This window comes from Cetorhinus maximus, chromosome 15, assembly GCF_964194155.1.
Source record: "Cetorhinus maximus chromosome 15, sCetMax3.hap1.1, whole genome shotgun sequence".
Classification (NCBI taxonomy): Eukaryota; Metazoa; Chordata; class Chondrichthyes; order Lamniformes; family Cetorhinidae; genus Cetorhinus; species Cetorhinus maximus.
In genome coordinates this window covers 61751230-61777663 of record NC_135893.1, presented here as the reverse complement: position 1 = coordinate 61777663, position 26434 = coordinate 61751230, and the positions used below count along the sequence as shown (strand labels likewise).

The following is a 26434-nucleotide window of genomic DNA, read 5'->3' as shown; positions in this document are numbered from 1 at the left end:
ATAATTCCTTTTGAGACAGTTTGTATTATAAACACTTTAGGACTGTATTCACAGCAGATTCTTCTTATTCCATTTGAACTTAACTTTCTGGTTAAGTATTATATTAATTGGGGATGGGGGCTTGTGACTGAAAATAGCTGGTACTCTACTGACTGCTATTTTTTATGCAGTGGGACTTTAGGGACTGAACAGTGCATTGCAGAGAGCAACATTTTAGAGTGAACGCTGCAATGGAGGAACTTCCTGAGAACATGGTTACTCGCCTTAGCAAACTTTGCTGTTCTAAAAATGGATCTTCTGCATGCAGACTTTTTAAGCAGCAAGTGAATTTCTATTCATGCGAGGGATGTTACTGCTGGAGAATGGAATGTTTTCCAATTCAGGTACCCGCTGTCAACATTTGATGCTCCCGGGGTCAGCTACACACTGTTAAATAGCATTAAGCTTCTTCTCTGTTGGTTCATCATCAACCTGCCAACATCAGCCATCCTTTGGCCTCTCTGAGTGATGGGGTCAAATTACAGGCAATTTCATACAACGGGTGCTTATTTTAAAACTAAGTAGGTAGGTGGAAAACAAATAGAAAAAAGGATCTTGCATATAGCATTCTCTAGTTTGTACCAAAGTAGGCTTTCACAAAATTCCAAAACAGTGCTACGTAAATTGACAAGTTCTCTATAATTGTCATTTCGCTTACTTTTCATTCCCAAAATTCCCCAGCATGCTTTATGCAGTACCTTCCCTACTGGATCTAGAATTGGACATTTAAAGAACAAGTCATACACTTACATTTCTTCTAATGCAACTGCAAACAATATTATCTCTCTGGTAAAATGGCCTTGATACCTAGTGGATCAAATGTGTCAGCTAGCATAGACCATAAGATGAAAAATTCCACAAAATCTTTATAAGAAAGAATCCAGTTTTGCATCAGACACTTCACCTAAGAAACCAGGGCACTCAGTTTACAGGACTGCCATTGGTTTAAGCAGAAGTGAACAGCCATTAGATGTTCAAGGGCTGCATTCTTTGCTCAAGGACATTCCAAAGCAAACCGAAAAGAAAGCAGAAGAAATTTAAAATGTGGCAAAGGATAGGCAATACCCTCTGCATTTCTGAAAATATAATATCAACAATTGTACTCTGAAGCTACACTTTATATGATGGTTGTAAGCAATCAGGTCTACAAATGGATTTTTTTTAATGAACAGACCTTAGCTGCCAAATACAGTTGAGAAGTGTGTTCACCCACTGGGAGAGAGAGAGAGAAAATAAAATCACACCTCCAATTCCAGTTAAATCAGTTCAGCAAGAAAGATGAGGCAACAGATGGGAAGGAACATTACATAGGGAGTAAATTCAGAAAATGCTGGAGGTACTCAGCAGGTCAGGCAGCAACTGTGGAGAGTGAATTAGAGCTAACATTTCAGGTCGATGTCCTTGCATTAGAACTGGGAAAAATCAAAGATATAATAGGTTGTAAACAAGAAAAAGGCAGGAGGGTGGGAGAAAAGCTCAAGGGAATGTCTGTGATAAGGTGAAAGGCAAGAGGAATTAAATGACAATAGGGTGGGTATTGCAAAGCTAAAAGGAGTAATAGTGGGACAATTACAGAAACAAAATATATGTCTAGAGGAAGTGTGAATGGCAAAATGATGAACAGCCGCCACCCTAAAGCATAAAAGAGAACATTAAAAAAGTAAAAACAACAACAGCAAAGAAAAAGGGAACAAAATGCGGGCAGAGGTTACCCTCTGAATAAATTGCCAAGAGCCCAGAAGGCTGTAAAATGTCTATTGGAAGATGAGGTGCTCTGACCCAAGGTTGCATTGATCTTCACTGGATCACTGCAGGAGGTCAAGGGCTGAGAAGTCAGGGTGGGACCCCGGTGGGGAATTAAAATGAGAGGCAACTGGAAACTTGGGGTCATGTTTGCTGAGTGAATGGATATGTTCTGCAAAGCAATCACCCAATCTGCATTTGGACTCCCCAAAGCAGAGCAGATCCCATCGCATGCTGTGAGTACGGTGTACTAAATAATTTCACCTCGAGTGTTTGGGGCCTTAGACAGTGAGGAGAGAGAAGGAAAAGTGTAGGTGCTGCATCTTCTGTATATGCATGGGATGGTAACCTGGGGACGAGGGGAGTGTTGGGGGTGACAGAGGAGTAGACTAGAGTGCCACAGAGGAAATAGTCCCTTCGCAATGCCGAAAGGAAAAGGGAGGGAACGAGGTGCTTGGCGGTGGCGTCAAGCTGGCGGTTATGTCACCTTCATTACGTAGGGAGCTTGATTTCATTCACAGATTGTGGCAAGGACACTACCATTCCTCCTTATTCATTTGATCTCAACATATAACAACTAGGAATCACATCAGACTTGTAAGCGAGACTTTGAATCTTCAGGTGACATAAACACCTGTTAATTGTGAGCACAGGTATTACCAGACGAACTCAAACACGCACGTAATTTACAACAAAAAGCAGATTCAACGAGTACAACAGTGAATATCCAGGGAAATGTAAACTGCCTATATCATCGAGCATATCCCTCCATGCATACCTGCATTCAAGGTATATTACTGTACCAACCTCTTCTCTTTCCAAAAAAGCATGCCTATTTCTTCAGGTGCTTCACGAATAGTGTAAGTGAAGACCCTGAATATATCAGTCACTAGTCCATGTTGCCATACGCATCAATTCAAGGTGGTATTTCCTACCCATCCAGGAAGTAATTAAGATATACTCCATCCCCCAAACAAAAGCTGGGATTGGCAAAATTATTTTGCTCTATCTTTCAGCAGAGGTGAGAGTCACTGCCCTTGACAACTAGACAGCATTCGGCCAAGTGTGGCATCAGGAGCCCTAACAAAACTGAAGTCATTGGAAATTGGGGGGAAAACTTTCCGCTGCTTGGAGTCATACCTAGCACAAAGGAAGATGGGCGTGGTTGTTGGAGGCCAATCATCTTACCCCAGGATATGCTGCATAAGCTCCTCAGGGTACTGTTCAAGCGAGACCCAATGATCTTCAGCTGCTTCATCAATGACCTTCCCTCCATCATAAAGTTAGAAGTGTGGATGTTCGCTAATGTTCGGTACCATTCGCAACTCATCAGATTCTAAAGCAGTCTGTGCATGCATGCAGCAAGGCCTAGACAGCATTCAGGCTAGGGCTGCTAATTGTCAAGTAGCTTTCACACCACACAAGTACCAGCTTCCCAAGGACAATTAGGGATGGGCAACAAATGCTGGCCTTGCAAGAGATGGTCACATCCTATGAGTGATTTTTTTTAAAAAAATCACCCAAATGATGCCTCACAAAGGAAGCAGGACACTATGTTACAGAATTGTTTACCACTCTTGCACATAAAGAATTTGGAAAAATGTGTTACATTTAATGTTGGGATTTAAAAACAACATGGATGCTTGCTTGTTTAAAAAAGGCACCCACATGAAGATATGCTGAATGATAAATGGAGGTTGCTTTTCTCAGTGACAAAACAGCATACAATTCATTAACTTCCCTGCATAATTGAAAAATCACTTATCACCCTTTGTTCACCATCTGCCTGTGAAACACGTAATAAGAGTCACAGATATGAGTTTCTGCAACAGGGAAGTTGCTGAAACAAAGAAGAACTAGAAAAAAAACATTGTCTCAATAAGCCAGAACGCAGAGTTGGTCTGTCTGAGTCAGTCAAAACACTGACGTTAGGTAGCATAACATGCTCATGATTAGTGTTATGATACAAAGGTTCAATTGAATAGATTGGACTAACTGAATCTGATCACAACAATTTCTCTGTATGTTCACAGATTAATGATTCAAAACAAGCTTTGCCTCATCTAGTGTTAACACAGTGCACCATCAGAGATATTGAAGAAATTCACATGCAGAGACATGATATCCAGTTCAGGTCACAACACAACACCGAGTAGTTGTCATCATCATGCATCTGCACTGCAGTGAGACCTGGACCGTGTATCAGCGATATGCAAGGGCACTAAAGAAGTTCCATCAGCAATGCCTCCGTCGCATCTTCCGGATTCAAAGGGAGGACAGTTGAACAAGCGTTATCGTCCTTCACAAGGCAAGGTCACAAGAATTCATGCAAAACGCCTGCAAAATCAACTTCGATAGACTGGCCACTTGTCTCATGGTTGAAAATCATCTTCTCCACCAGTTTCAGTTCTCTCGACTCTCAAAACGCCAACATTCCAGGGGAGGACAAGCAAATGCTTCAAAGACACTCTGAAGCTCTCCTTGAAGCATGATAGTATTGGCCTTAAAGACTAGGAGGAACTTGCTATCAATTACTCAGTGGCTACAACTTGCTCATCAAGCTGCATTTCTCTTCAAGTCCCAACAGCTTAATGAAGAAGCAGGGCAAAAGTAGAGAAGAAATGGAAGCAAATTTTGCATTTCATGTCCCACCACCAAGTGGGACCCCCTACCCCATGTGCTCAAAAATCTGTGACCAAAAATCAGCCTGTTCAGTCACACCCATAATAGGAACTCACAACCCTGGGTAGACATTATCCTCAAGTCATTGAACAGCAATCAACATCACCCCTGATTCTCACGACTGTGCAAGTAGGTATGGGGTAGAATGAATCAACCCTCAGAAAAATCGTATACTCAAGCTGCTTGCAGAGTGACTGACATCTCCAAACCTATGAAGCTGTCAGATTTCCATTGCATGATACAGGGAAACAAGATAAACCCTGATTGTCATTTCCTGAGACAAATGAAAAGTTTAACTGAAAGGAAGAATTTTCTTGGAGGTTTTGACTTTAGAGAGGTATGCATCGTAATTTATTGTAGACAAAACAGGTCTGCAGAAGTCGGAAGTCTCAGCTGTTTGTTTTCATTTTTCAGGGGCTTTTTCCCCTAATTTATTAGCAGTACTTTGATTTGATTGAAGACAACCAGTATGGTCCATTGTGAAGATTTTTATATTTGGCACAGATATACAAAGCTTTCAATTGTAACAGATGGAAGTCTTTCACGTTTAAATATTAAATTTCTATTATCAGATACAGGTCAATTGAAGTTTTGTACAGTGCAACAGATGGAGAGCTGAACATGCATGTATTCACCTAACAAAATTCATGGTCTTTTACATTGAGAAATCGAGACATAATTAGTATGCAGTTACATTTGATGCTTCCATTGTCCTCTAAATAATCAATTTAAAGTAAAGGGACTTGATAAGGTATAAAATTGGGTTTGGACCTGCCGTCTGGGTGAAGTCCAGGAAGTCATCACATATTTGACAAACAGGAAGACATGCTTTATTTTCTGAATCCCAATGTTGAACTTCAGAGAAAGCAAGAGGCATATCTCAGCCAGCATAGTCCCAATTCTTCAAAGCCCAATGAGGTAAAGGCTGTAGACTATATGATACAAATATTAACACAACAAGCTTGATCCATGCAGTAAATTCAGTTTGGTCACTTCTCCCCCAGGGAGAGCTGGTCAAACAGGTACTCTCCCATGCCATTCTCAGGGGCTCCCGGTCTCTTCAGGTTGGTGATGTGGTCTCCAAGTTTCGTGATTATTTTCACTTGCTCATCCAAGCAGTGGGGCTCCAGAAAGTCACAAAGAGGGTCAAGTGTTCCCAGAAGAGAGTTTGTGCAGATTCAGTAGACTCTGGTTCATCTAGGTGATAGCTCACGCACAAATTTAAGTTATGGACACTAGTTCAGATTTAGTAATACTAGGAAGGTGAATGAAGTTTGTTATTTTATATATCTAATAAGGCATAAGTTAAACACACTGTAAACAAATAGAATCTTTGTGTAACACTCCTGTTTTATCTTGAAACTTTTGATTCATTGCAAGCTATGGCATGGGAGATCTGTGAGTAATCTATTCAAAATCTCCCTTTTGCATGCACTTTCTGCCAATTGGTAAGAGACTATAATTTCAGTGTGATACTTTCAAGATCATAAGAAATGGGAACAGGACTAGGCCATTCGATCCTTGCACTATCATCCTTTTTGTCAGTTAGCTCTCCTGCTTTACATCAGAATAGAAGAAACAGGAGCAGAAGTAGGCCATTTGGCCCCTGGAGACTGCTCTACCATTCTATAAAATCATGGCTGATTTGATTGTGATCTTAACTCCACATTTCTTCCTGTTAACCTTGACTCCCTTGTTAATCAAAAATCTGTCTAACTCTGCCTTGTATATATCCAACAACTCAGCTTCCGCTGCACTCCATGGAAGAGAATTCCAAAGGCTAACCCTCTAAGAGATGAAATCCATCTTCGTCTTGGCTTTAAGTGGGAGACCCTTTATTTTTAAACTGTACCACCTAGTTCTAGATTCCCCCATGCAAGGAAGTATCCTATCTGCCCTGTTAAGCCACCTCGGAATTTTATATGTTTCAACAAGATCATTCTTATTCTTCTGAACTCCAATGAGTATAGGCCCAACTTGCTCAAGCTCTCCTCATAAGGCAACCTTACATCCCAGGAATCAGCCCAGTGAACCTTCTGACAGCTGCTTCCAATGCAAGTATATCCCTTCTTAAGTAAGGAGACTAAAACTACACACAGTACTCGACATGCGGTCTTACCAATGATCTGTACACTTGTAGCAAGACTTCCCCATTTTAGTACTCCCACTTATAATAAAGGCCAACATTCCATTTGCCTTCAAAATTAGTTGCTGTACCTGCATGCTAACTTTTTGTGATTCATGCACAGACCTCTCTGCACTGCAATATTCTCTCTCATTTAAATAATATTCTGGTTTTCCATTCTTCCAGCCAAAGTGGACAACCTCACATTTTCCCACATTATTCTCCAACCGCCAATTTTTTTTATCCACTCGCTTGACCTCCATGCATCGCTTGGCAGACTCTTTCTATCCCTCTCATACCTTGCATTCCTACCTTTATGTCATCAGCAAATTTGGTTACAATACAGTTGGTCCCTTGATCCAAGTCATTAATGTGATACATGTTAATACATAGGCAGTTTCCATTAGAAACAGAAATGGGACATCAGTACAGAATGTATGACTTTAAATGGGATTAACTTCATGTACACGTCCTCATGTGAACAGAATTTCAAAATGATACATCTTTTAGAATGCAGAGGGCAAAGTCTACTTGGTGGAACTATAACACTGTTGAAAGAGAGGATAGCAAAAAAGAAACTAACAGAAGGCTTTATCTAAACAATATAATTGGAACCTTCCTACACAATCAAATCATTGACTTTAATCATAAACATAAACTAAGTTCTACCTAGATTCAAGACATACCAACATCAAACATATATCACTTGCTTGCTTCTGCCACCTCAATGACACAGAATTTAATAAGAATCTGCCTAATCCTGTAGTGATGCCCTGCATGTTCCAAAACCATCATTGAAGACTAACTTCCCAATAACTTTAACTTCTATCCTTTGACACCAGTTCACTAACTAAACAAACACTCATCAACAAGTCTGTCTGCTAATGCTCAGTGCAGAGAAGCTAAGTGCTGTCTTTTCTCCCTTTATGTGAACTGTCAGCAAATTTTTCCCCGCATATAGGTAATAAAAAAAAAATTGGATACAACCCTAATAGTTGTCGAGATTAAATCAATAGGCCTCTTGAGTCATGGGCCATAGCAAATCTACTGCTTTTCTGTCATAGGCTCAAATGGAAAATTTTCTAAATGTCTAAAAATATGAACATTTACCCGTGGAGAGTGCAACATCAATTTTTAAAAAGTTGTACTATACTTTCTTCCTAAAATGTTTGTGCTTATCAGGGTTAAGGACAGCACTGCTAGAATATCATTTAACACTTTTCGTCTATTAATGGCACTGACAGGGTCAGGTGCAACATGGGTCTAAAGCCATTCTGGATGCCAACGTGATTTTGGAAGATTCTACTTCCAAGAAATACTTCAAAACCTTAAATAACAGAAAATGCTGGAACACTTCTGCAGGTCAGGCAGAATCTGTGGAGAGAAATTGTGCTGCCTGAGAAGATTTCCGGCATATGCAGTTTCCTTTTGAACTGCAAAACCTTTCTTGTTAGTGTGAAAGAAAACAACATGAAACAAGAAAATAAGCTACCCCCCAAAATACTGAATGCATCATAAAAAATCCCAAACTATATAGAAGATAGACTTGTATTTATATAGCACTTTTCTCATCCCTAGGTGCTTCACAGCCAATGAATTACTTTTGAAGTGTGGCTACTCTTGTTGGAAGGCAAATAGGGCAACTAATATCCATACAGCAGATAAAATGACTGCCCAGTTAATCTATTTTTGGTCATGTTGGCTTTGGGATAAATGTTGCCAGGGTGCTAGGAGAATTCTCTACCACCTTCAAAACTTTTTTATATCCATCAGAAGAGGCAAACTGGGTCTCAATTTAACATCTAATTTGAAAGGCAACATGTTCAGCAATAAAAATAAAAAACTACTGCGGATGCTGGAAATCCAAAACAAAAACAGAATTACCTGGAAAAACTCAGCAGGTCTGGCAGCATCGGCGGAGAAGAAAAGAGTTGACGTTTCGAGTCCTCATGACCCTTCAACAGAACTTGAGTAATATTAGGAGAGGGGTGAAATATAAGCTGGTTTAAGGTGGGGGGGTGGGGGGAGAGAAGTTTGGGGGGGGAGGGGGGGTGGTGTGGTGGTTGTAGAGACAAGCAAGCAGTGATAGGAGCAGATAATCAAAAGATGTCACAAACAAAGGAACAAAGAGGTGTTGAAGGTGGTGATATTATCTAAATGAATGTACTAATTAAGAATGGATGGCAGGACACTCAAGGTACAGCTCTAGTGGGAGTGGGGTGGAAAGACTGACAGGGCATTAAAGGTATAGACTTAAAAATAATAATGGAAATAGGTGGGAAAAGGAAAATCTATATAAATTATTGGAAAAAACAAAAGGGAGGGGGAAGAAACGGAAAGGGGGTGGGGATGGAGGAGGGAGTTCAAGATCTAAAGTTGTTGAATTCAATATTCAGTCCGGAAGGCTGTAAAGTGCCTAGTCGGAAGATGAGGTGCTGTTCCTCCAGTTTGCATTGGGCTTCACTGGAACAATGCAGCAAGCCAAGGACAGACATGTGGGCAAGAGAGCAGGGTGGAGTGTTAAAATGGCAAGCGACAGGGAGGTTTGGGTCTTTCTTGCAGACAGACCGCAGGTGTTCTGCAAAGCGGTCGCCCAGTTTACGTTTGGTCTCTCCAATGTAGAGGAGACCGCGTTGGGAGCAACGAATGCAGTAGACTAAGTTAGAGGAAATGCAAGTGAAATGCTGCTTCACTTGAAAGGAGTGTTTGGGCCCTTGGACGGTGAGGAGAGAGGAAGTGAAGGGGCAGGTGTTGCATCTTCTGCGTGGGCATGGGGAGGTGCCATAGGTGGGGGTTGAGGAGTAGGGGGTGATGGAGGAGTGGACCAGGGTGTCCCAGAGGGAACGATCCCTACGGTATGCCACCAGTGGGGGTGAAGGGAAGATGTGTTTGGTGGTGGCATCATGCTGGAGTTGGCGGAAATGGTGTAGGATGTTCAGCAACGTAGTATTCCTTCAGTATTGCACTGAAGGGTCAAATGACACTATATGGTCAAGTCCTGGAGTGGGACCTGAACGCACAAGTCTTTAACACAGGATCGTTATCTGTGAGTGAAGCTGACATTGGCCCAAATCTTCCAGTCCCCGGATCGTCGCAGATTGGACATATGACTGAAGGTGCACGTCAGTAACCTGTGGACGTGCGAACCTACATGGGAATTGCATGTGAAGTTTAAACTTCTTATGGGAAATTGCCTGCTCCCCAAGACTCTGTGCAAATGCCTCCCACTCTGAGCTAGAGTCACAGACTTCAGACAGATCCACAGGACTTACCTGGATAGTTACCCAGGAAACGTTAGATTAAATCATGGCCTAACACCTGAGTAACTCCACACCCAGCTCCCTCACTAATCACTCCCACTGATCACCCAACTACCGATCCAACCCAACCCATCTACCCCCTTGACCAACCATGACCCTCCACCTCCCCGACCATCCAACCACACCCCTGACCCAAACTAACTAAACTCCCGCAACCACCTAACCAGCCCCGACCAACTGAATACCACCCCACCAATCCGACCCAACTACTACCCCGACCCGACTACCCCCTTGCCCTGATCTGACTAACCCCTGACCAGAGGTGGCTACCCTCCTGACCTAACCACCCACTCACCCACCTATACCATCTCACCCAGTGACTCATCTACCCCAGTTCGTGCACTTACCCACCTATTCGTCTCACCCACTCACCCATCTACCTAACTCAACCTCTCACCTACTCATCCACTCTCCCATTCAATATCATTCATTAAGACTGAACTTTTAAATACTTAGCAGAATATGGCAGCTAGTGCTGTAAAAAGGGGGTGCCCTCTCTTCTCCTAACTCTACTCCACTTCGATGGAGCTCCCCGGGGACTCTGCGTTGAATATAGCAGCAGCGTCAGGTTGTGAGGATTTTCACACATAGCAGCAAAGCATTGCCATTGACCGGAAGATTCAGGCCATTACATATTAAACACAGCCAAATGTATGAGTAGATTTCTCAGGCAGTGGTTTGGCAAGTAACAGGAGATTACAATGTGCAAGCACAATGTAAAATTCTACCATTGAACAGCATTTTATTTCACCTGGCCTGTCCCTCTAATGTGGTGTAGTGGTATGTCACTGAACTAGCAATCTAGAGACCCAAGCTAATTCTCTGGGGACATGGCTTCAAATCCCACCACAACAGCTGGCAGAATTTGAATTCAATTAATAAAATCTGGAATTGAAAGCTAGTCTCAGTAATGATGACCATGAAACTATCAACAATTATTGTAAAAACCCACCTGGTTGACTAATGTCCTTTAGGGAAGGAAAGCTGCCATCCTTACCTGGTCTGGCCTACATGTGACTCCAGGCTCACAGTAATGTGATTGACTCTTAACGGCCCTTTGAAATGGCCGAGCAAGTCACTTAGCTCCAGGGCAAATAGGGAGGGGCAACAAATGCTGGCCTTGTCAGTGCTGCCCACATCCCATAAAAGGATAAATAAAAAACACTCAAAACAGGACGGTAGAACAATCGGAGGTTAATGGCTTCAGGTCAGAAACAAAACATTGAAATGGCTCCCTGTCTTAACTAAGCTTTTGACAATTTGTGAATTGTGATATTGGAAGTGTGACTCAAAACTTACACATGTGTAATTATTAGGTATTACTGTAAATTGACACAATTAGTTGGAAAGTCAAATCAACACTTAGCAGTGATAAATGGTGCAATGTTTAAAAAAAATTCCTTCCAAACAAAATTAAGTTATTGGTTTAAAATCGCAGAATAGAATTGTAGTATAAGGGTCTGGCACCTTCACAGTTAATGTGGGACTGAGTACAGTCCCGTCCACACAGTGATGTAAGAAGGCACATGACCCAGGCCCCGGGGCCAGTGTGGTGTTGAATAAAGATTGGTAAAGACATAAGCATGGAGATAGCTCCTAGGCTATATCCTTTGCTGTAATTGCGTAAATAGTTCCACTTGTTAATAAAGACGTACAGTTAACCTAGTGAAAACTACGAAGACTTCCCTAAAAGACACTGTTCTGTAACTAATACCCTCCCAACCTTGTGGCAGCTGGGGACCAAAAACCCCCAACCTTGCTAAATACTGAAGCAAGCCAAAATGCTGGATGACTAAGAAAAATCGTCAACGAAAATTCTGACCTGAAAGAAGCTCCCAGCAGAAACTAAGCCATGAAAAAACTCCGGAGAAAAGGCCTGGAAGCTGAAGACAGAGATTTTTACTGCAGCAGAAGATGCCATTGAATCTCCCTTGGAAATCCAGCTTCAGTGCACAGAGCCCACCGAGCTAGCAAGGGTGAGCTAAATCCTTTGAAGTTCCAGGTACAGCTAGTGCTGAGAGCCCTTTCCCTAATTAAGTGTCAGAGATGCTGTTGAAGGAAAGCCCATTGCTAAAACCCAATTCCCCAGCCAAGGCCCCAACACGTGGCCTCCGAGTTTGTAAGATGAGAAAAAAAAATTAATTATTTAAATCTCTCAGGAGTGTCATGAATGTCCAGCTCGGAAAATGGCAAGCGTAACTTTAAATTCGAATGCCTCGTTACTCGGCATAGCAAACCATGGAACGAAAGAAGTCAACGTACAGCTGATCCAAGTAGCCATTATTAAGAGTCTTCTTCAAGAAGCGTGCCAACGCCATTTTGCAGAGCCCACCAAAACCAGCAAGCACGGGAAATCCCTCGTCTTGGAATCAAGGGTGATGCCATCTTGAAAGCCTAAAAGATTTTTAAGATTCAGCATCGTTTCTGGTTTAAAGAAAAAGTCAGAAGAAGAGCAGGCGAACATGCTGCTTTATTCTATAGGGCTGATTGCAGACGACATCATTGTAAGATAGGGTATTAATGAATCATCCGCCAAATTCGAGGAGGTTCTAAAATCTTTTGACATTTATTTTAACTTGTGAAGTAATAAAATACTGGAGAGAGGAAAATTCAATAAGACAGTCCAACTGCCAGGGGAACCCGTCGGTTCCTTGATAAATGATCTCTACAGGATGGCAGAGGGTTACGAATATGGAGATTTAAAGTCTGAACTCATCAGAGATGTAACAGTGGTGAGTGTAACAGACGATGCGCTCTCTGACCTAAAAGCTAAAGAAGATCTAACCCGGACCAGGCAATCTAGATAGTTAGACTGTTTGAACTCCATAAGCAGCATAGGACAACCTAAGGGGAGAGAATAAAACATGGAGCAGAAGCCGACCCTCAGTCCAGCTTATCAGGCCACAAAGACACAGGGACAGACAATCCAACTAAGGGAAAGCAACTCCCGAACCACCCAGCAGAGCCTCCTTGCCAGTACTGTGGTGCAAAGCGCCCTCACGGGAGAGATCAATGTCCTGCGAGTACAGCCCAATGCTTCCACTGTAACAGGATGGGAAACTAAGCAAGTCAAAACCCCAGAAACATACATAAGGCCCAAAAGTAATCCGCGAGGTCGAGACCGAAAACCCAGAAGAAACACAACCAAGCTTCTTGGGTGACATCAAGGGTTGCAGTTTCTCATTCTGGAATGCAGTCATCTTTGTCAATGGCCATCTAACAAATCTAAATTAGATTCAGGTGCCAGCATAACAGCCCTGTCGGACCAGGATCCATGGCACAAAGACCTCTGGCTTTGAATGACAGACACTCCACTTTACAGGGCAGGCGGAATCTGACTTGCAGTCGTTGGCATGATCCTGGAGCCACTCAGGTAGGTGGCAAACAGATCTTTGAGCTGATGTACGTTATCCATAACCAATCTTTCTCTCCCCTGAACAGGGATGTCTGCCTATCCTTGGATCTCCTCCAGACGACAGAGAATGTCAAGACAACTATTGTCATTCGCCAACGAGAACTGCATGGTCCCAAGTACTCAAACACTCAAGAGTATTCAGACGCCAACTTCAGCTTGGAACTCCCTTCTCTATTTGGGGAACAAGTTTGTCCATTCTCATTGCAGGTCCCAGAAAAACCCCAGTGGTCAGACCATCCTATTGTCCATGAGATAACCATGACACCGCCAGTGGAAGTGGTACATGAGTGTGATCGGCAGTCCAAGAAGCTCTAACTGCAATAACAATGATAGTACAGCTGGTCAACACTGCAACCACCATGCACACACTGCAGCTTTCAGCCAGCATGCCACACCCACAAGGGATGCTGGAACTTGGTAGTAGTCTCCCACCATCGCCAACAAGAAGCAGAGGTGAAGGCAGATACAAATTTATGCTATCATTAAATCTTTTTCTTAGCACAGCCAGGAAGCATCAAGATGGCCTACACATAGAAAGAAAAGAAAGAAGCGACACGGAGACAAGCACAATGTTCATTCAACCAGCAAGAAACATTTAGAGTAGCAGCAACCACTGATTAATGCAACAGCCGAACCGACCAAGTGCGGTTCAACATGAAGGAATGGAAGAATGAAAGCATAACCAAGTGCCAGTCCAACCTCTAAGCCAACAGGAAGTACTAGAAACAACAGAGCCTATCACTCCTCCAACAGAATGGTGAACGAGCTATGGAAGGGTTTTCAGGCTTCCAGACCACCTGAACCTGCAAATTCAAGGACTTGAAGTGGGGAGATGGGGTAGTGAAAATGTTTTAACAGTGCTAATACAGTAATAGCAATAATGCATTAACAGCAGTAATGTGGTAACAAAAATGTAAATGAATGAGACTGATAACAATGTAAAACATGAAGTAAAGCAATGTAACTCCATATACATTGGACAAAGACTTGGGGGAGGTGTATTATAAGGCACATATAGGATTAATGTGGGGCCGAGTACAGTACCACCCGCACAGTGATGTAAGAAGGCACATGACCCAGATCCGAGCGACAATATGGTGTTGAGCAGAGACTAGTAAAGGCCAGAGCATGGAGATAGCTCCTAGCTTGTACTCTTTATTGTACAGATGAAAATAGTTCTACTTCTACATTTAACACTACAAATACCTCTTTAAGAGACACTGTTCTGTAACCACCACCCTCCCAACAAGAATCACAGAATTTTAAAACACAGAAGGAAGTTCTTTTTGGGCCAACATGCTTTTGCCAGCTCTCTGAAAAAGCTATTAAAATAGTCTTACTCCCTACTCTGTCTCCATTGCACTGTTTCTTTCCCCTTTATGTATTTATTCCCTTTTGAACGTTATTGAATCTGCTTCCACCATTCTTCAGGGCAGTGCATTCCAGACCATAATAACTTGCAATGTTAAAAAAAACTGTCCTCTCACTTGTGATAATATGTGATTCCTTAACTTTCTTTTATTTTTATCTTATCCTTCAGTGAATGATTTCTAATGCTATTCCATCTGCTGAGTAGAATAAATCTACTATTTAACCACAAGTGAGCAATTCCCACTACTGACACTTGCTGCTGATTCTTCCTGCTATCTTTGCATGACTAGGTGACTGCACATGCCATAACTGTAAACTGTGCACTCCCCCAAGAGTTCAGGTGCCTGTACCTGAAGGGTGTATCGCTCCAGTTTCATTTCCAAGACCTTGTTCGCTTGATCAAGACGACTTCTCTCAGCCTCCAGCTCTTCAATCTTCTGCCTGCAACAAAGCAGTGGAAATCTGACAGTCAGTGGGTCCAACTGTTTTGCTTCACAGTTAACACATTGGCTGGTTTAGTACATCTATGATCTAGTTTAATATTAAAAAATCTAATTCAAATGAAAAGTACACATACATTCCAGAATGTTTTACAATTCTAATTTAAATAAGGAGAGGCACAAGTACACCACTGAGGAATATTTAGTGGTATTTGATATTTTGAAAGAAGGAGCAGTAGGTGGGGTAGCTCTGTTAATCAAGAGTGGAATCAAGGATGCGATCAAGGATGCGATCAAGGATAGCATTAGTACAGTAGAGGGAAATGATTTTGGTTAGGAGGATCAAAATGTAAAATCAGTTTAGGTGGACATAAGAAATAGCAAAGGGAAGAAGTCATTGGTGAGGGTGGCTTCTGCGCCCCCTGACAGTCGTTGCACTGTAGGACAGTGTAAATCAAGAAATAATGGGAACTTGTAAGAAAGGTACTGCAATAATCATGGGAGATTTTAATCTTCATATAGATTAGACTAATCAAATTGGCAAATATAGTTGAGGATGAGTTCATAGAGTGTATTTGGGACACATTCTTAGAACAATATATTCTGGAACCAACCAGAGAATACACTATTTTAGATAAAAGCAAAATAATGCTGATGCGGGAAATCTGAAATAAAAACAGAAAATGCTGGAAAAACTCAGGAGGTCTGGCAACGTATGTGGAGAGAGAAAGAGAGTTAACGTTGAGTCCGCATGACTCTTCTTCAGAGATATTTTAGACCTGATGTGTCATGAGATAGGGCTAGTTAATTACTTTATAGTAAAGGATTCTCTTACAAGAGTGATCATAACATGATAGGATTACATATTCAGTTTGAGGGTGAAAAATTTGGGTCTGAAACCAGCATCTTAAACTTAAAGGCAATTACAAAGGTATGAAGACAGAATTAGCTAAAGTCAAATGGTGAAAATAGGTTATTAAGTAAGATGGGAGAGAAGCAATGGCAGGCATTTAAGCAGATATTTCATAATTCTCAACAAAGGTATATTCCATTGAGGAAAAAAAAACTATGAGAAGGATGCACCTCCACGGCTAACTAAATGTTATCAATTTGAAAGGAAATATGTACAATGTTGCATAGGTTTGTGGTAGACCAGAATATTGGGAAAATTTTAGAAACCAGCAAAGGATGATTAGAAAAATAATAAAGAGGGAAGAATTGGACTATGAGAGAAAACTAGCAAGAAATATAAAGGTGCGACAGTAAAAACTTCTATAAGTATATAAAAAGGAAAAAAGTAACACAAGTGCATGGTTTCTCAGAGGGTGAGACTGTAGAATTAATATTGGGAAACAAGGAAATGGCAGAGACTTTGAACAAGTATTTTGTATCTGTCTTCAAAGTTGATAACACAAAAAAGATCCCAAGAATAGTTGAAGAGCAGAGGGAAAAAGAGAGTGGGTGGGGGGGGGGGGGGCGCTTAAAACAATCATGATCGCCAGCAGTAAAGTACTAGGAAATGTAATGGGACTAAAGTTTGACAAATCCCCTGGACTTGATGGCCTGCATCCTAAGATCTTAAAGGGAGTGGCTGCAGTGCTAGTGGATGCATTGGTTGTAACATCCAAAATTCTCTAGATTCTGGAAAGGCCCCAGTGGATTGGAAAACCCCTAATGTCACACAACACTTTTCAACAAGGAAGGAGACAGAAAGCAGGAAACTATAGATCAGTTAATTTAATATCTGCCATTGAGAAAATGCTAGAATCCATGGTTGAGGGGGTAGTAGCAGGACATTTAGAAAATAATTATATAATCAGGCAGTCAACATGATTTTGTGAAAGGAAAATCAAGTTTGATGAATTTAATAGAGCCCTATGGTGATGTAACAAGCAGGGTGGATAAAGGGGAGCCAGTGGATGTAGTGTATTTGGATTTCCAAAAGGCATTTGATAAGAGCCACGTAAAAGGTTACTGCACAGGATAAGAGTTCATGCTGTTCGAGGTGATATATTAGCATGGAAAGACAATTGGCTAATTAGCAAGAAAAAAAAAGGTCTTGATAAATAATTTTCAGGTTGGCAGACTGTAACTCGTGGAGTGTCAGAGGGATCAGTACTGGGTCCTCAGCTGTTTACTTGGATGAAGGGACTGAGTGTATTGTAGTCAAGTTTGCTGACGATACAAAGATAGGCAGAAAAGCAAGTTGTGAGGAAGATACAGAGTCCACAAAGGAATATTGATAGGTTAAGCGAGTGGGGAAAAAATTGGCAGATGGAGTATAATGTGGAAAGTTGTGAGGTTGTTCACTTTGGCAGGAAGAATTGAATAGCAGAATATTATTTAAATGGAGATAGACTACAGAGTGCTGCAGTACAGAGGGTTCTTGACGTCTTTGTTTGTGAATCGCAAAAAATTGGCATGCAGGTCTAGCAGATAATTAGGACAGCAAATGCAATGTTGGCCTTTATTACAAGGAGATGGATTATAAAAATAGGGAAGTCTTGCTACAACTGTAGAATGTACATATGGGTTGAGATTGCACCTGTAAAATTGTGTAAGGAGGGATATGCTTCCATTGGAAGCAATCCAGAGAAGGTTCACTAGACTGATTCCTGAAATGAAGAAGTAGTCTTATGAGAAAAAGTTAAGCAAGTTGGGCCTATAAGTCATTGGAGTTTAGAAAAATAAGAGGTAATCTTATTGAAACATAAAAGATTCCGAGGGGGCTTGATAGGGGCTGGGAGGATGTTTTATCTGACGGAGGAATCTAGTTTCAAAATAAGGGTGCCCCATGTAAGACAGAGTTGAGGAGGAATATCTTCTCTCAGAGTCGTTATTCTTTGCAATTCCCTTCCCTAGCGAGCAGTGGTGGCTGGACCAAGTTAGAGAGATTTTTGATGAACAGGGAGCCAAGGGTTATGAGGCATAAGAAGGAAAGTGGACTTAAGGCCACAATCAGATCATCCATGATCTTATTGAATGGTGGAGCAGGCTTGATGGGCTGAATGGCTTATTCCTATTTCTCATGATCCTATGTGACACCTGTCCCTCTTGACACCTACCCATATTAGTTTCTAATGTCAAGTTATGAGAATATGCCAAGCTGTTGCACACACCTCACATGGATGAAAGAAAATAAAATTTACTGACAGCCACCTCTGAACTATTTCATAATTCATTGCTTCACAAGAGACCACCTCAGTTTTATTTCAGAGAGCTAGGTGGTGAAGGGTCAAACTGGAGGTTTTTTTCACACATTTTTATGAACAATTATTTAGAGATACACATTACAAACACACACCTTCTCATCCAACAATCACAGTTTGAGTCTGTTCCTTTTTTTACAGACACAAGTGAATCCCCAGTTAATGTCCACCAGTAGCATATAATTAAAATTATTGTAAAATTAATAGATACCCTTCATTTTATTTAGGCAAGTAAAGAGTTTTTATGTACAACCAAAACTTCAGAGCTTAAATCAAAATCTTCCATATTCTGCACATAGCATTAAATTGCAAGTCGCCCTCTTCTAGGACTCCAAGTAATTTTTTCATAAATGCACTTTGTTTTGTAAAACAACCTGACAGTTGATGACTTACCTTTAATTTCAATGATTTCTTTTCTCCAAGACAGCAAGGTCAAGTCACAACCTTGTCTCACTCATTTTTTTTGTGGCGTTTATATTACCCACAAGGAAATATTATCTACATATCACTCACTGGGTATACTATCTTCAGATTAAGCTTTGTACAGAATATCACTTAAAATACATGAAAACTAGAATGACATGTCTACTCCCTCCGCAAGAGAGTGTTTCATCAGCCAAAGTACTTTTAATGACTTTTATTTTCTTAGTTGTCCAAGCTCGACCACATTTAAGTTTCTCAACGATCAGAAATATCGTGAAACCAGCTGCACTAGAATACCCATCAGGAAGATTAGTATGTGAAGCATTGCTAAAAATGGACAGTCTCATGTTCTTTGGTCACCAAAGGATGGGACCCTAAATGCGCATTTAACCAGATTCAAATTCCGAAAGTTTTATTTGCCCTTAAAATATTGTCTACTTCAAGGTGTTTCATCATAGTATTTAATTCTAACACATTAAAACTGGCATCTGGTCTAGTCTGACCAATAATCAAGCTTCACAATTCCTCTGTCTCTTTTTTAGGTATAACACCATCTTTCTGTGATGACCGAGTACGATTAACCAGGATGGTAGTGACACTCTCCAAAATTATTCCAGACCTATCTTGATTAATATCTAATCAAATATATATTTAAAAACCCCACAAGCCTGATTCCCTATTTTAAATTTAGTTCTCGTCTTATTAATGACGTCTCCAATTTCCCAGTGCCACACCATAAAGAATGATCAATATGCATCATGAAGATGCCCAAAAACTTCCCTTTATGATACTGATAAAACATTGTGAGGCCTGTTTTTAGTTGAACACAATCTCACCCAAAAATACCATACAGGCCATGGACACATTCGTTTAGTTTGCAGTTTTCTTTTTCCATCTGCTGCCTCTTTGGAGGGTTGCAGAACCACTCCTTTCTGAAAAGCATCATCCTGCAGAAACATGGCTTTCCTGTCAATTAACATACACTCCCAGGAAAATGTGCCAAAAGAACTAAAAAATTTTGAAGGTTACTTTTCAGCACTGGGAGAATCTACTCTAACATCTGTATCAAATAGTCACTCTCCAAAAGCCCTAGCAGTCTCACATAGCCTTATAAGTCCCATCTACATGGACTTTTTCCAGTATAAATCCACCTACGTGACAAAGCTGGTTGCCCCTTGCCTAAGAATAAATTCCAAACCCTGTCCAAATATCTAATACCCTTTTTGTTTTGCCTCTCTTATTAATTTATCTGCAAGATTATTGGCAGCCCCAAAACTTCAGTCATGAACACTTTTGCAAAACTATTCTGTGACCTTTATTTCATTGTCTAATCTATTCAAGCTCTGACCTCCATTTCCACTTTTGTGCCTGTGGGATTTCTACTGCAACATCTCCCATTTGCAATATTAGAGGATCTTTCTCCATTACAAGATTGTTTTCTGGCGCAAGAGTGACTTCCAAATTCACTATGCTTTCTTACACTCCACTCTTTCATCCCATTCTGCCAGGCCATCAATCTCACCTCTTGGCCATCATATTGAATATTAAGCTAATATTTAAACTTGCCTTGATTTTCTTGCATTCCCCACAATTGTAACACCCTTGCATTCGCTAGACCCCTCTAGATTATATGTCACATGAGTACCCACTTCAGGCAACTGACCTGTGGATGCAAATGCTCTATCACGTGAGTCACAATCACACATAATACCGCTATCCAGCCCTTGATCTACCGCATTCTGTTCCTCAGGACCTTCATCACAAAGCACATGAGCATTTGAGGTATAAAGTGCTTTATTTACTACCAGCACTTCAGGGGAGTCCAAGATTCTGAAGTTATTTCTGATTGGTCATGATGAATGAATCTTAACAAATTAATTGCATGTTTGATAAATAATGTTTTACCCTCACGACCTATTATCTTACCAGAGCCTTTCCATTCCTTTTGACCCTCTCTTTTACAGTGTACTAAATCTCACAAATTAAACTTTGTCTCAGGTGATATTATTTGGTGCCTCAGTGCTCTCTGAATTTTCTCCGAAACCTGTCCCCCTGCGCGTAAAGCATTTGTGTGTGCAGAAAATTGAAAAATGTAGTACCTTCCAGCATAGGAGAGCATATCACATCGATAGAAATAAACTATCTTTATATCTTCAAAACTTCAATCAAATCAATCAAGCTTTGGAATTCCAAGGAATGCAACACTAGTTTGTGTAATCTTTAATCCTGTGTTATTTAACCCTTGGAGTCCAGGTATCATTTTAATAGTTCAATGCTGCACTTCCTCCAAGGCTAGTATTTTCTCCATAAAGTATGGTGCTCAGAACTGAACACAGTGCTCTCCAGGTGTGGTCTAACCAGGCTTTGTATTGCTGACTTCTAACCACTTATATTCAAGTCCTCTAAATATATAGGCCAGCATTCCATTTGCATTATTATTTTTTTATACCTGAGCATTTTAATGACCTATGTACATGCATCCCTAATTCTCTTTGAACCTCCACTGCTTCTAGCTTTTCACCTCGCTTCACTTCAAAAAGTTAGCTGATATATGTTTTTTCAGTTCAAAGTGGGTGAACTCGCATTTATCTACAATGAAAGCCATTTGCCAGTTTTGCTCATTCACTTAATCCATCAATGTCTCTTTGTAATTTTATGCTTCGATCTATGCTGCTCACAAAGCCACCAATTTTTGTGTCATCAACAAACTTGGATGTGTGGCTCTCTAGTCTGTCCTCCAAGTCATTAATGGAGGACAGTTGAGATCCCAGCGCAGATGACTGTGGCACACCATTTGCCACATCCTGCCAATTAGAGTACTTGCTCATTCTCCTTACTTTCTACATCATGCTGCCCAGCCCATTTCATAACCAGTTCAATAACTTCCCTCAATTCCATGAGCTTCAACTTTAGCTAGCAAAATTTTAAGGCATAAAAACAAAAAGCTAAAAGCTACTGCGGATGCTGGAAATCCAAAACAAAAACAGAATTACCTGGAAAAACTCAGCAGGTCTGGCAGCATCGGTGGAGAAGAAAACAGTTGACGTTTCGAGTCCTCATGACCCTTCGGCAGAACTGAAGTATAGTTAGGAGAGAGGTGAAATATAAGCTGGTCTAAGGTGGGGGGCGGGGGGAGAGAGTAGTTGAGGGTGGAGTGGTTGTAGGGATAAGCAAGCAGTGATAGGAGCAGATAATCAAAAGATGTCACAGACAAAAGGATCAAAGAGGTGTTGAAGGTGGTGATATTATCGAAGAAAAGTGCTAATTAAGAATGGATGGCAGGATACTCAAGGTACAGCTCTAGTGGGGGTGGGGTGGAAAGACTAACAAAGTATTAGTTGTAGATTTAAAAATAATGGAAATAGGTGGGAAAAGAAGAATTTATATAAATTATTGAAAAAAAAAGGGAGGGGGAAGAAACGGGGTGGGGATGGGGGGAGGGGGAGTTTAAGATCTAAAGTTGTTGAATTCAATATTCAGCCCGGAAGGCTAAAATCTTAAGGTACTTTATCAATGTCTTCTGGAAGTCCATATAAATAACATTAATAGACATTCCCCAGTCCACTACTTTAGCCACCTCTTCAAAAAATTCAATCAGGTCCATCAGGCATGATCTACTCTCTACAAAGCCATGCCAGCTCTCGGGTCAGTTGAAAAATTTCAAGGTATTCAGTCACGTCATGCTTAATTATAGATAAGTAATTTCCCAACAACAGATGTTAGGCTAAACTGGTTTCCTTCTTTTACCTTTCTTAAATAGCAGCCTAATGTGCAATTTTCCAATTAAAGGAACAGTCCCAGAATCGAGAGAACTTGGGAAGATCATAGTTAGGGCAGCTACAATGTTCTCACCTACCTCCTTTAAAATGCAGGCATGAAAACCAGCTGATCCTGGGGATTTGTCACTTTTTAGTGTCATTATTTCGTTCATTTTTGTTAATTTAGTTATGTTAAATGTGATGGGTTCACAATTCAATGTTAGTTTCCTTCAAAAGTCCAGCATGCTGTCTTCTTCTACTGTAAATACTGGTGCCAAATAATTATTTAATATGTACGCCAATTCCGTATTTTCATTTATATTATCACCAATCAGTTTTTAAAGGTGTTTACATTGCTCTTAACCGCCTTTTAAAAAATTCATTCATGGAATGTGGGCTTCGCTGGCTGGGCCAGCATTTATTGCCCATCCCTTGTTGCCCTTGAGAAGGTGGTGGCGAGCTGCCTTCTTGAACCGATGCAGGCCATATGGTGTAGGTACACCCACAGTGCTGTTAGGAAGGGAGTTCCAGGATTTTTCCTAATATAGCAAAAGTTGTGTGGTGGTGTTGATATCCACTGCAAGTTTATTTTTGAACTTCCTTTTTGTAGCTCTTAGAAAAGTTTTGTCACTCTTGGCTATTCTTTGTATCCTTCCCATTGGCCAGGATTAATGCTATTTTTTGCATTCTTATATGCTTTTTCTTTTAGTATGATCAACTGGATGTCAGATATAGCACCCAAGAGGTCAGATTTTGAAGGAAGGTCTAAAATCATCTGGAAATTCCACAGTATAATCCAAGTTTTCACAAACTGATTTATGCTTTAAGAGCTTCACTGGATATTTCTCCTGTGTTGAGTTCTTGCAATTACAAAGCAATGAGTGGATCTGTGCACAGCGATGAGTGAACTGGTCAGGGATCAAACAGAAACTCTTAATCACTGTAACTGCTCAATAAATTGACACGGATTGTGTTATCCTAATTTTCAGAAGTGGTAATGGCAAACACTTTCAGATACTGTGACTGTGGCCATAAACTACTCATCAGATTTATTAAGGCTAAAACAAAAGAATCAGAAACAAACAGAATCAATACAGCTGATTTCATGGTTATTTCATGTTTAACTTACAAACTCCAGGAATGTGAAAATAAAAGATAACACTTCATTAACATTCTTCATGATGCTAAACCTAGACCAGTGTTAATAGCATCGAACTCAAATACAAGAATGTGCCTGTGTGCCTGATCACCACAGAGCCTCCAGCCTCTATCTTGATAAGCTCAGGAGAACTGAGGGAAAGCAGACACATTTATTCTCAGAATTGCCAGCTCCTGACTACATAATTGCTCATCAAGTGACTTCAAAGAATCAGGACCCGCTCCTCTGAAACCTGTCACAAGTCTTTCAACTACTGCCAAGATAAACCCCAGCTGTGAGAGCCTAGAGGGGGCCCTCAATATGACACACAATCACAAATGATTTAGCTCTGCAGCCAAGTAAACAACATTAGGTTTTCTGTCACCGATATGAACTTGGCACCTAACCCTCATTAAGACATCGATCTAAACAGTTGTGTTCATCTGTCCTTGAAGTGACATTTTGCACATCAGACAGCAATATGCATCCTCTCCAATGTGATGAAAACAAGTTCATAATGAAGCATAAACAGTTAAAACCCATAGTATCTGCTCACTTATTAACTATATAGTTTCCTTACCTCAAGAACATCTCCTGTTCTGACATATTACAGCAGCCCAAAGTGATGTCCACTTCTCAATTCAGAGATAGACTTGGAACAGATTGGTCCGCAAAGGTGTCAGATAATGCTTACTGAAATTCTCTCTTTTGCCGACCTTTCTTGTGCTGCACATTTATCTGTGGATCAGTTTGCTGTACCTGCTTTCCTTTCTTTTTGAATTAAATAGAACGCTTACAATGGACAAGACCATGATAAATTCCACAATTGGCACTATGCAGAGATCTGGAGATCTGATCATTACTGTCGCATATCAGGATGTAAACAATAAAATCAAGTTGATGCCAGTGGCTCTCCCCCTCTTGCGCGCTCACTCTCTCTCTCTCTGCGCCTCTCGTACGCTCACTCTCCCCCTCTCTCGCACCCTTGCGCACACTCTCCTCCTCTCTTGCACCCTCACTCTCACTCCCCCTCTCTCGCTTGCTCTCCCCCTCTCTCGCACCCTCCAACCTCTCTCGCGCCCTCCAACCTCTCTCTCGCCCTCTCTCTCTCCATTGCGCGCTCTCTCTCCCCCCTCTCTCACACCCTCCCCCTCTCTTGCACCCTCCCCCTCTCTCGCACCTTCTCGCTGACCCTCCCCATCTCTCGCATCCTCGCCCTCTCTCGCATGCACTCGCTCTCTTGCTCCCCCATTCTCGCACGCTCGCCCTCTCTCACACGCATTCACTTCTCGCTCCCCCATTGTCACACGCTCGTCCTCTCTCTGCCCTATTCTCGCACGCACTCAATCTCTCGCTCCCCCCTCTCTCGCATGCACTCACTCTCTCGCTCCCCCTCTCTCGCACGCACTCCCTCTCTCACTCCCCCTCACTCGCACGCACTCAGTCCCTCGCTCCCCCTCTCTCGCACGCACTCACTCCCTCGCTCCCCCTCTCTCGCACGCACTCACTCCCTCGCTCCCCCTCTCGCACGCACTCACTCTCTCGCTCCCCCACTCTCGCACGCACTCACTCCCTCGCTCCCCCTCTCTCGCACGCACTCACTCGCTCCCCCTCTCTCGCACGCTCCCTCTCTTGCTCCCCCACTCTCTCACGCACTTGCTCTCTCGCAGTCTCACTCTCTCACCCCCCCTCACTCTCACTCTCTCGCCCCCCTCACTCTCACTCTCTCACCCCCCTCACTCTCACTCTCTCGCCCCCCTCACTCTCACTCTCTCGCCCCCCTCACTCTCACTCTCTCGCCCCCCCCTCACTCTCACTCTCTCGCCCCCCTCACTCTCACTCTCTCGCCCCCCCTCACTCTCACTCTCTCGTCCCCCTCACTCTCACTCTCTCGCCCCCCTCACACACACTCTCTCGCCCCCCTCACACACACTCTCTCTCTCTCGCCCCCCTCACTCCCCCTCTCTCGCCCCCTCACTCCCCCTCTCTCGCCCCCCTCACTCCCCCTCTCTCGCACTCACTCACTCTCTCCCTCTCTCGCACACACTCACTCCCTCGTTCCCCCACTCGCAAACTCACTCTCACACTCGCCCCCCCCTCTCTCGCACGCACTCACTCTCTCGCTCCCCCTCACTCTCTCACTCCCCCTCTCTCGCACGCACTCACTCTCTCACTCCCCCTCTCTCGCACGCACTCACTCCCCCTCTCTCGCACGCACTCACTCCCTCGCACGCACTCACTCTCTCGCTCCCCCTCTCTCGCGCGAGTAGGCAAGAGGAAGCTGGAGACCATTAGTTGAATTTAAGGGATTGGGGTTTTTGAAAGGTCCTGTGAAAACCACTGCTCTGCGTTGCTGATCACTGATGAACATTGGCACTGGCACTAGTATCTCTATTGATGGTAACCCAGTTCCCTCATACTCAGTGACCCCTCATCCCAGCACCTCCATTACCCCAGCTGAATTGTATTCCACCTGTAATCTCATGGTTATTAACAACTAAACAGGGCCCCAACTCTAATGCAGAATGTAGCAGAGCATCCCAGGAACAAAACCAGGCATTTCTACCCGTAGGTACCTTGAGGTGCCAACTTGGTGACGCTACAGCACAAGATTAATATATGTTAAACAGTGGAAGCAGCATGCTATAGACAGAGCTAAGCAATGCCAAGCAATCCCACAATTAATGGATCAGATCAAAGCTGTTATCCAGCCACATTCAATCATGAATGGTGGTAGGCGATTGAACTATTAGCCAGAGGGATGACTTCAT

At 42.1% G+C, this 26434-nt stretch overlaps 1 protein-coding gene across 3 annotated transcripts in view; it reads right to left on the bottom strand.

Annotated features, from left to right (window-relative positions):
• Positions 1-26434, bottom strand: part of mad1l1 (mitotic arrest deficient 1 like 1) — a 1010048-nt gene that overhangs the window by 486057 nt on the left and 497557 nt on the right. For all 3 annotated transcript variants that reach the window (XM_078558544.1, XM_078558545.1, XM_078558546.1), the window contains exon 15: positions 15046-15136. In XM_078558544.1, coding sequence (XP_078414670.1) covers positions 15046-15136 — 91 coding nt within the window. The remainder of the gene's footprint in view (positions 1-15045; positions 15137-26434) is intronic.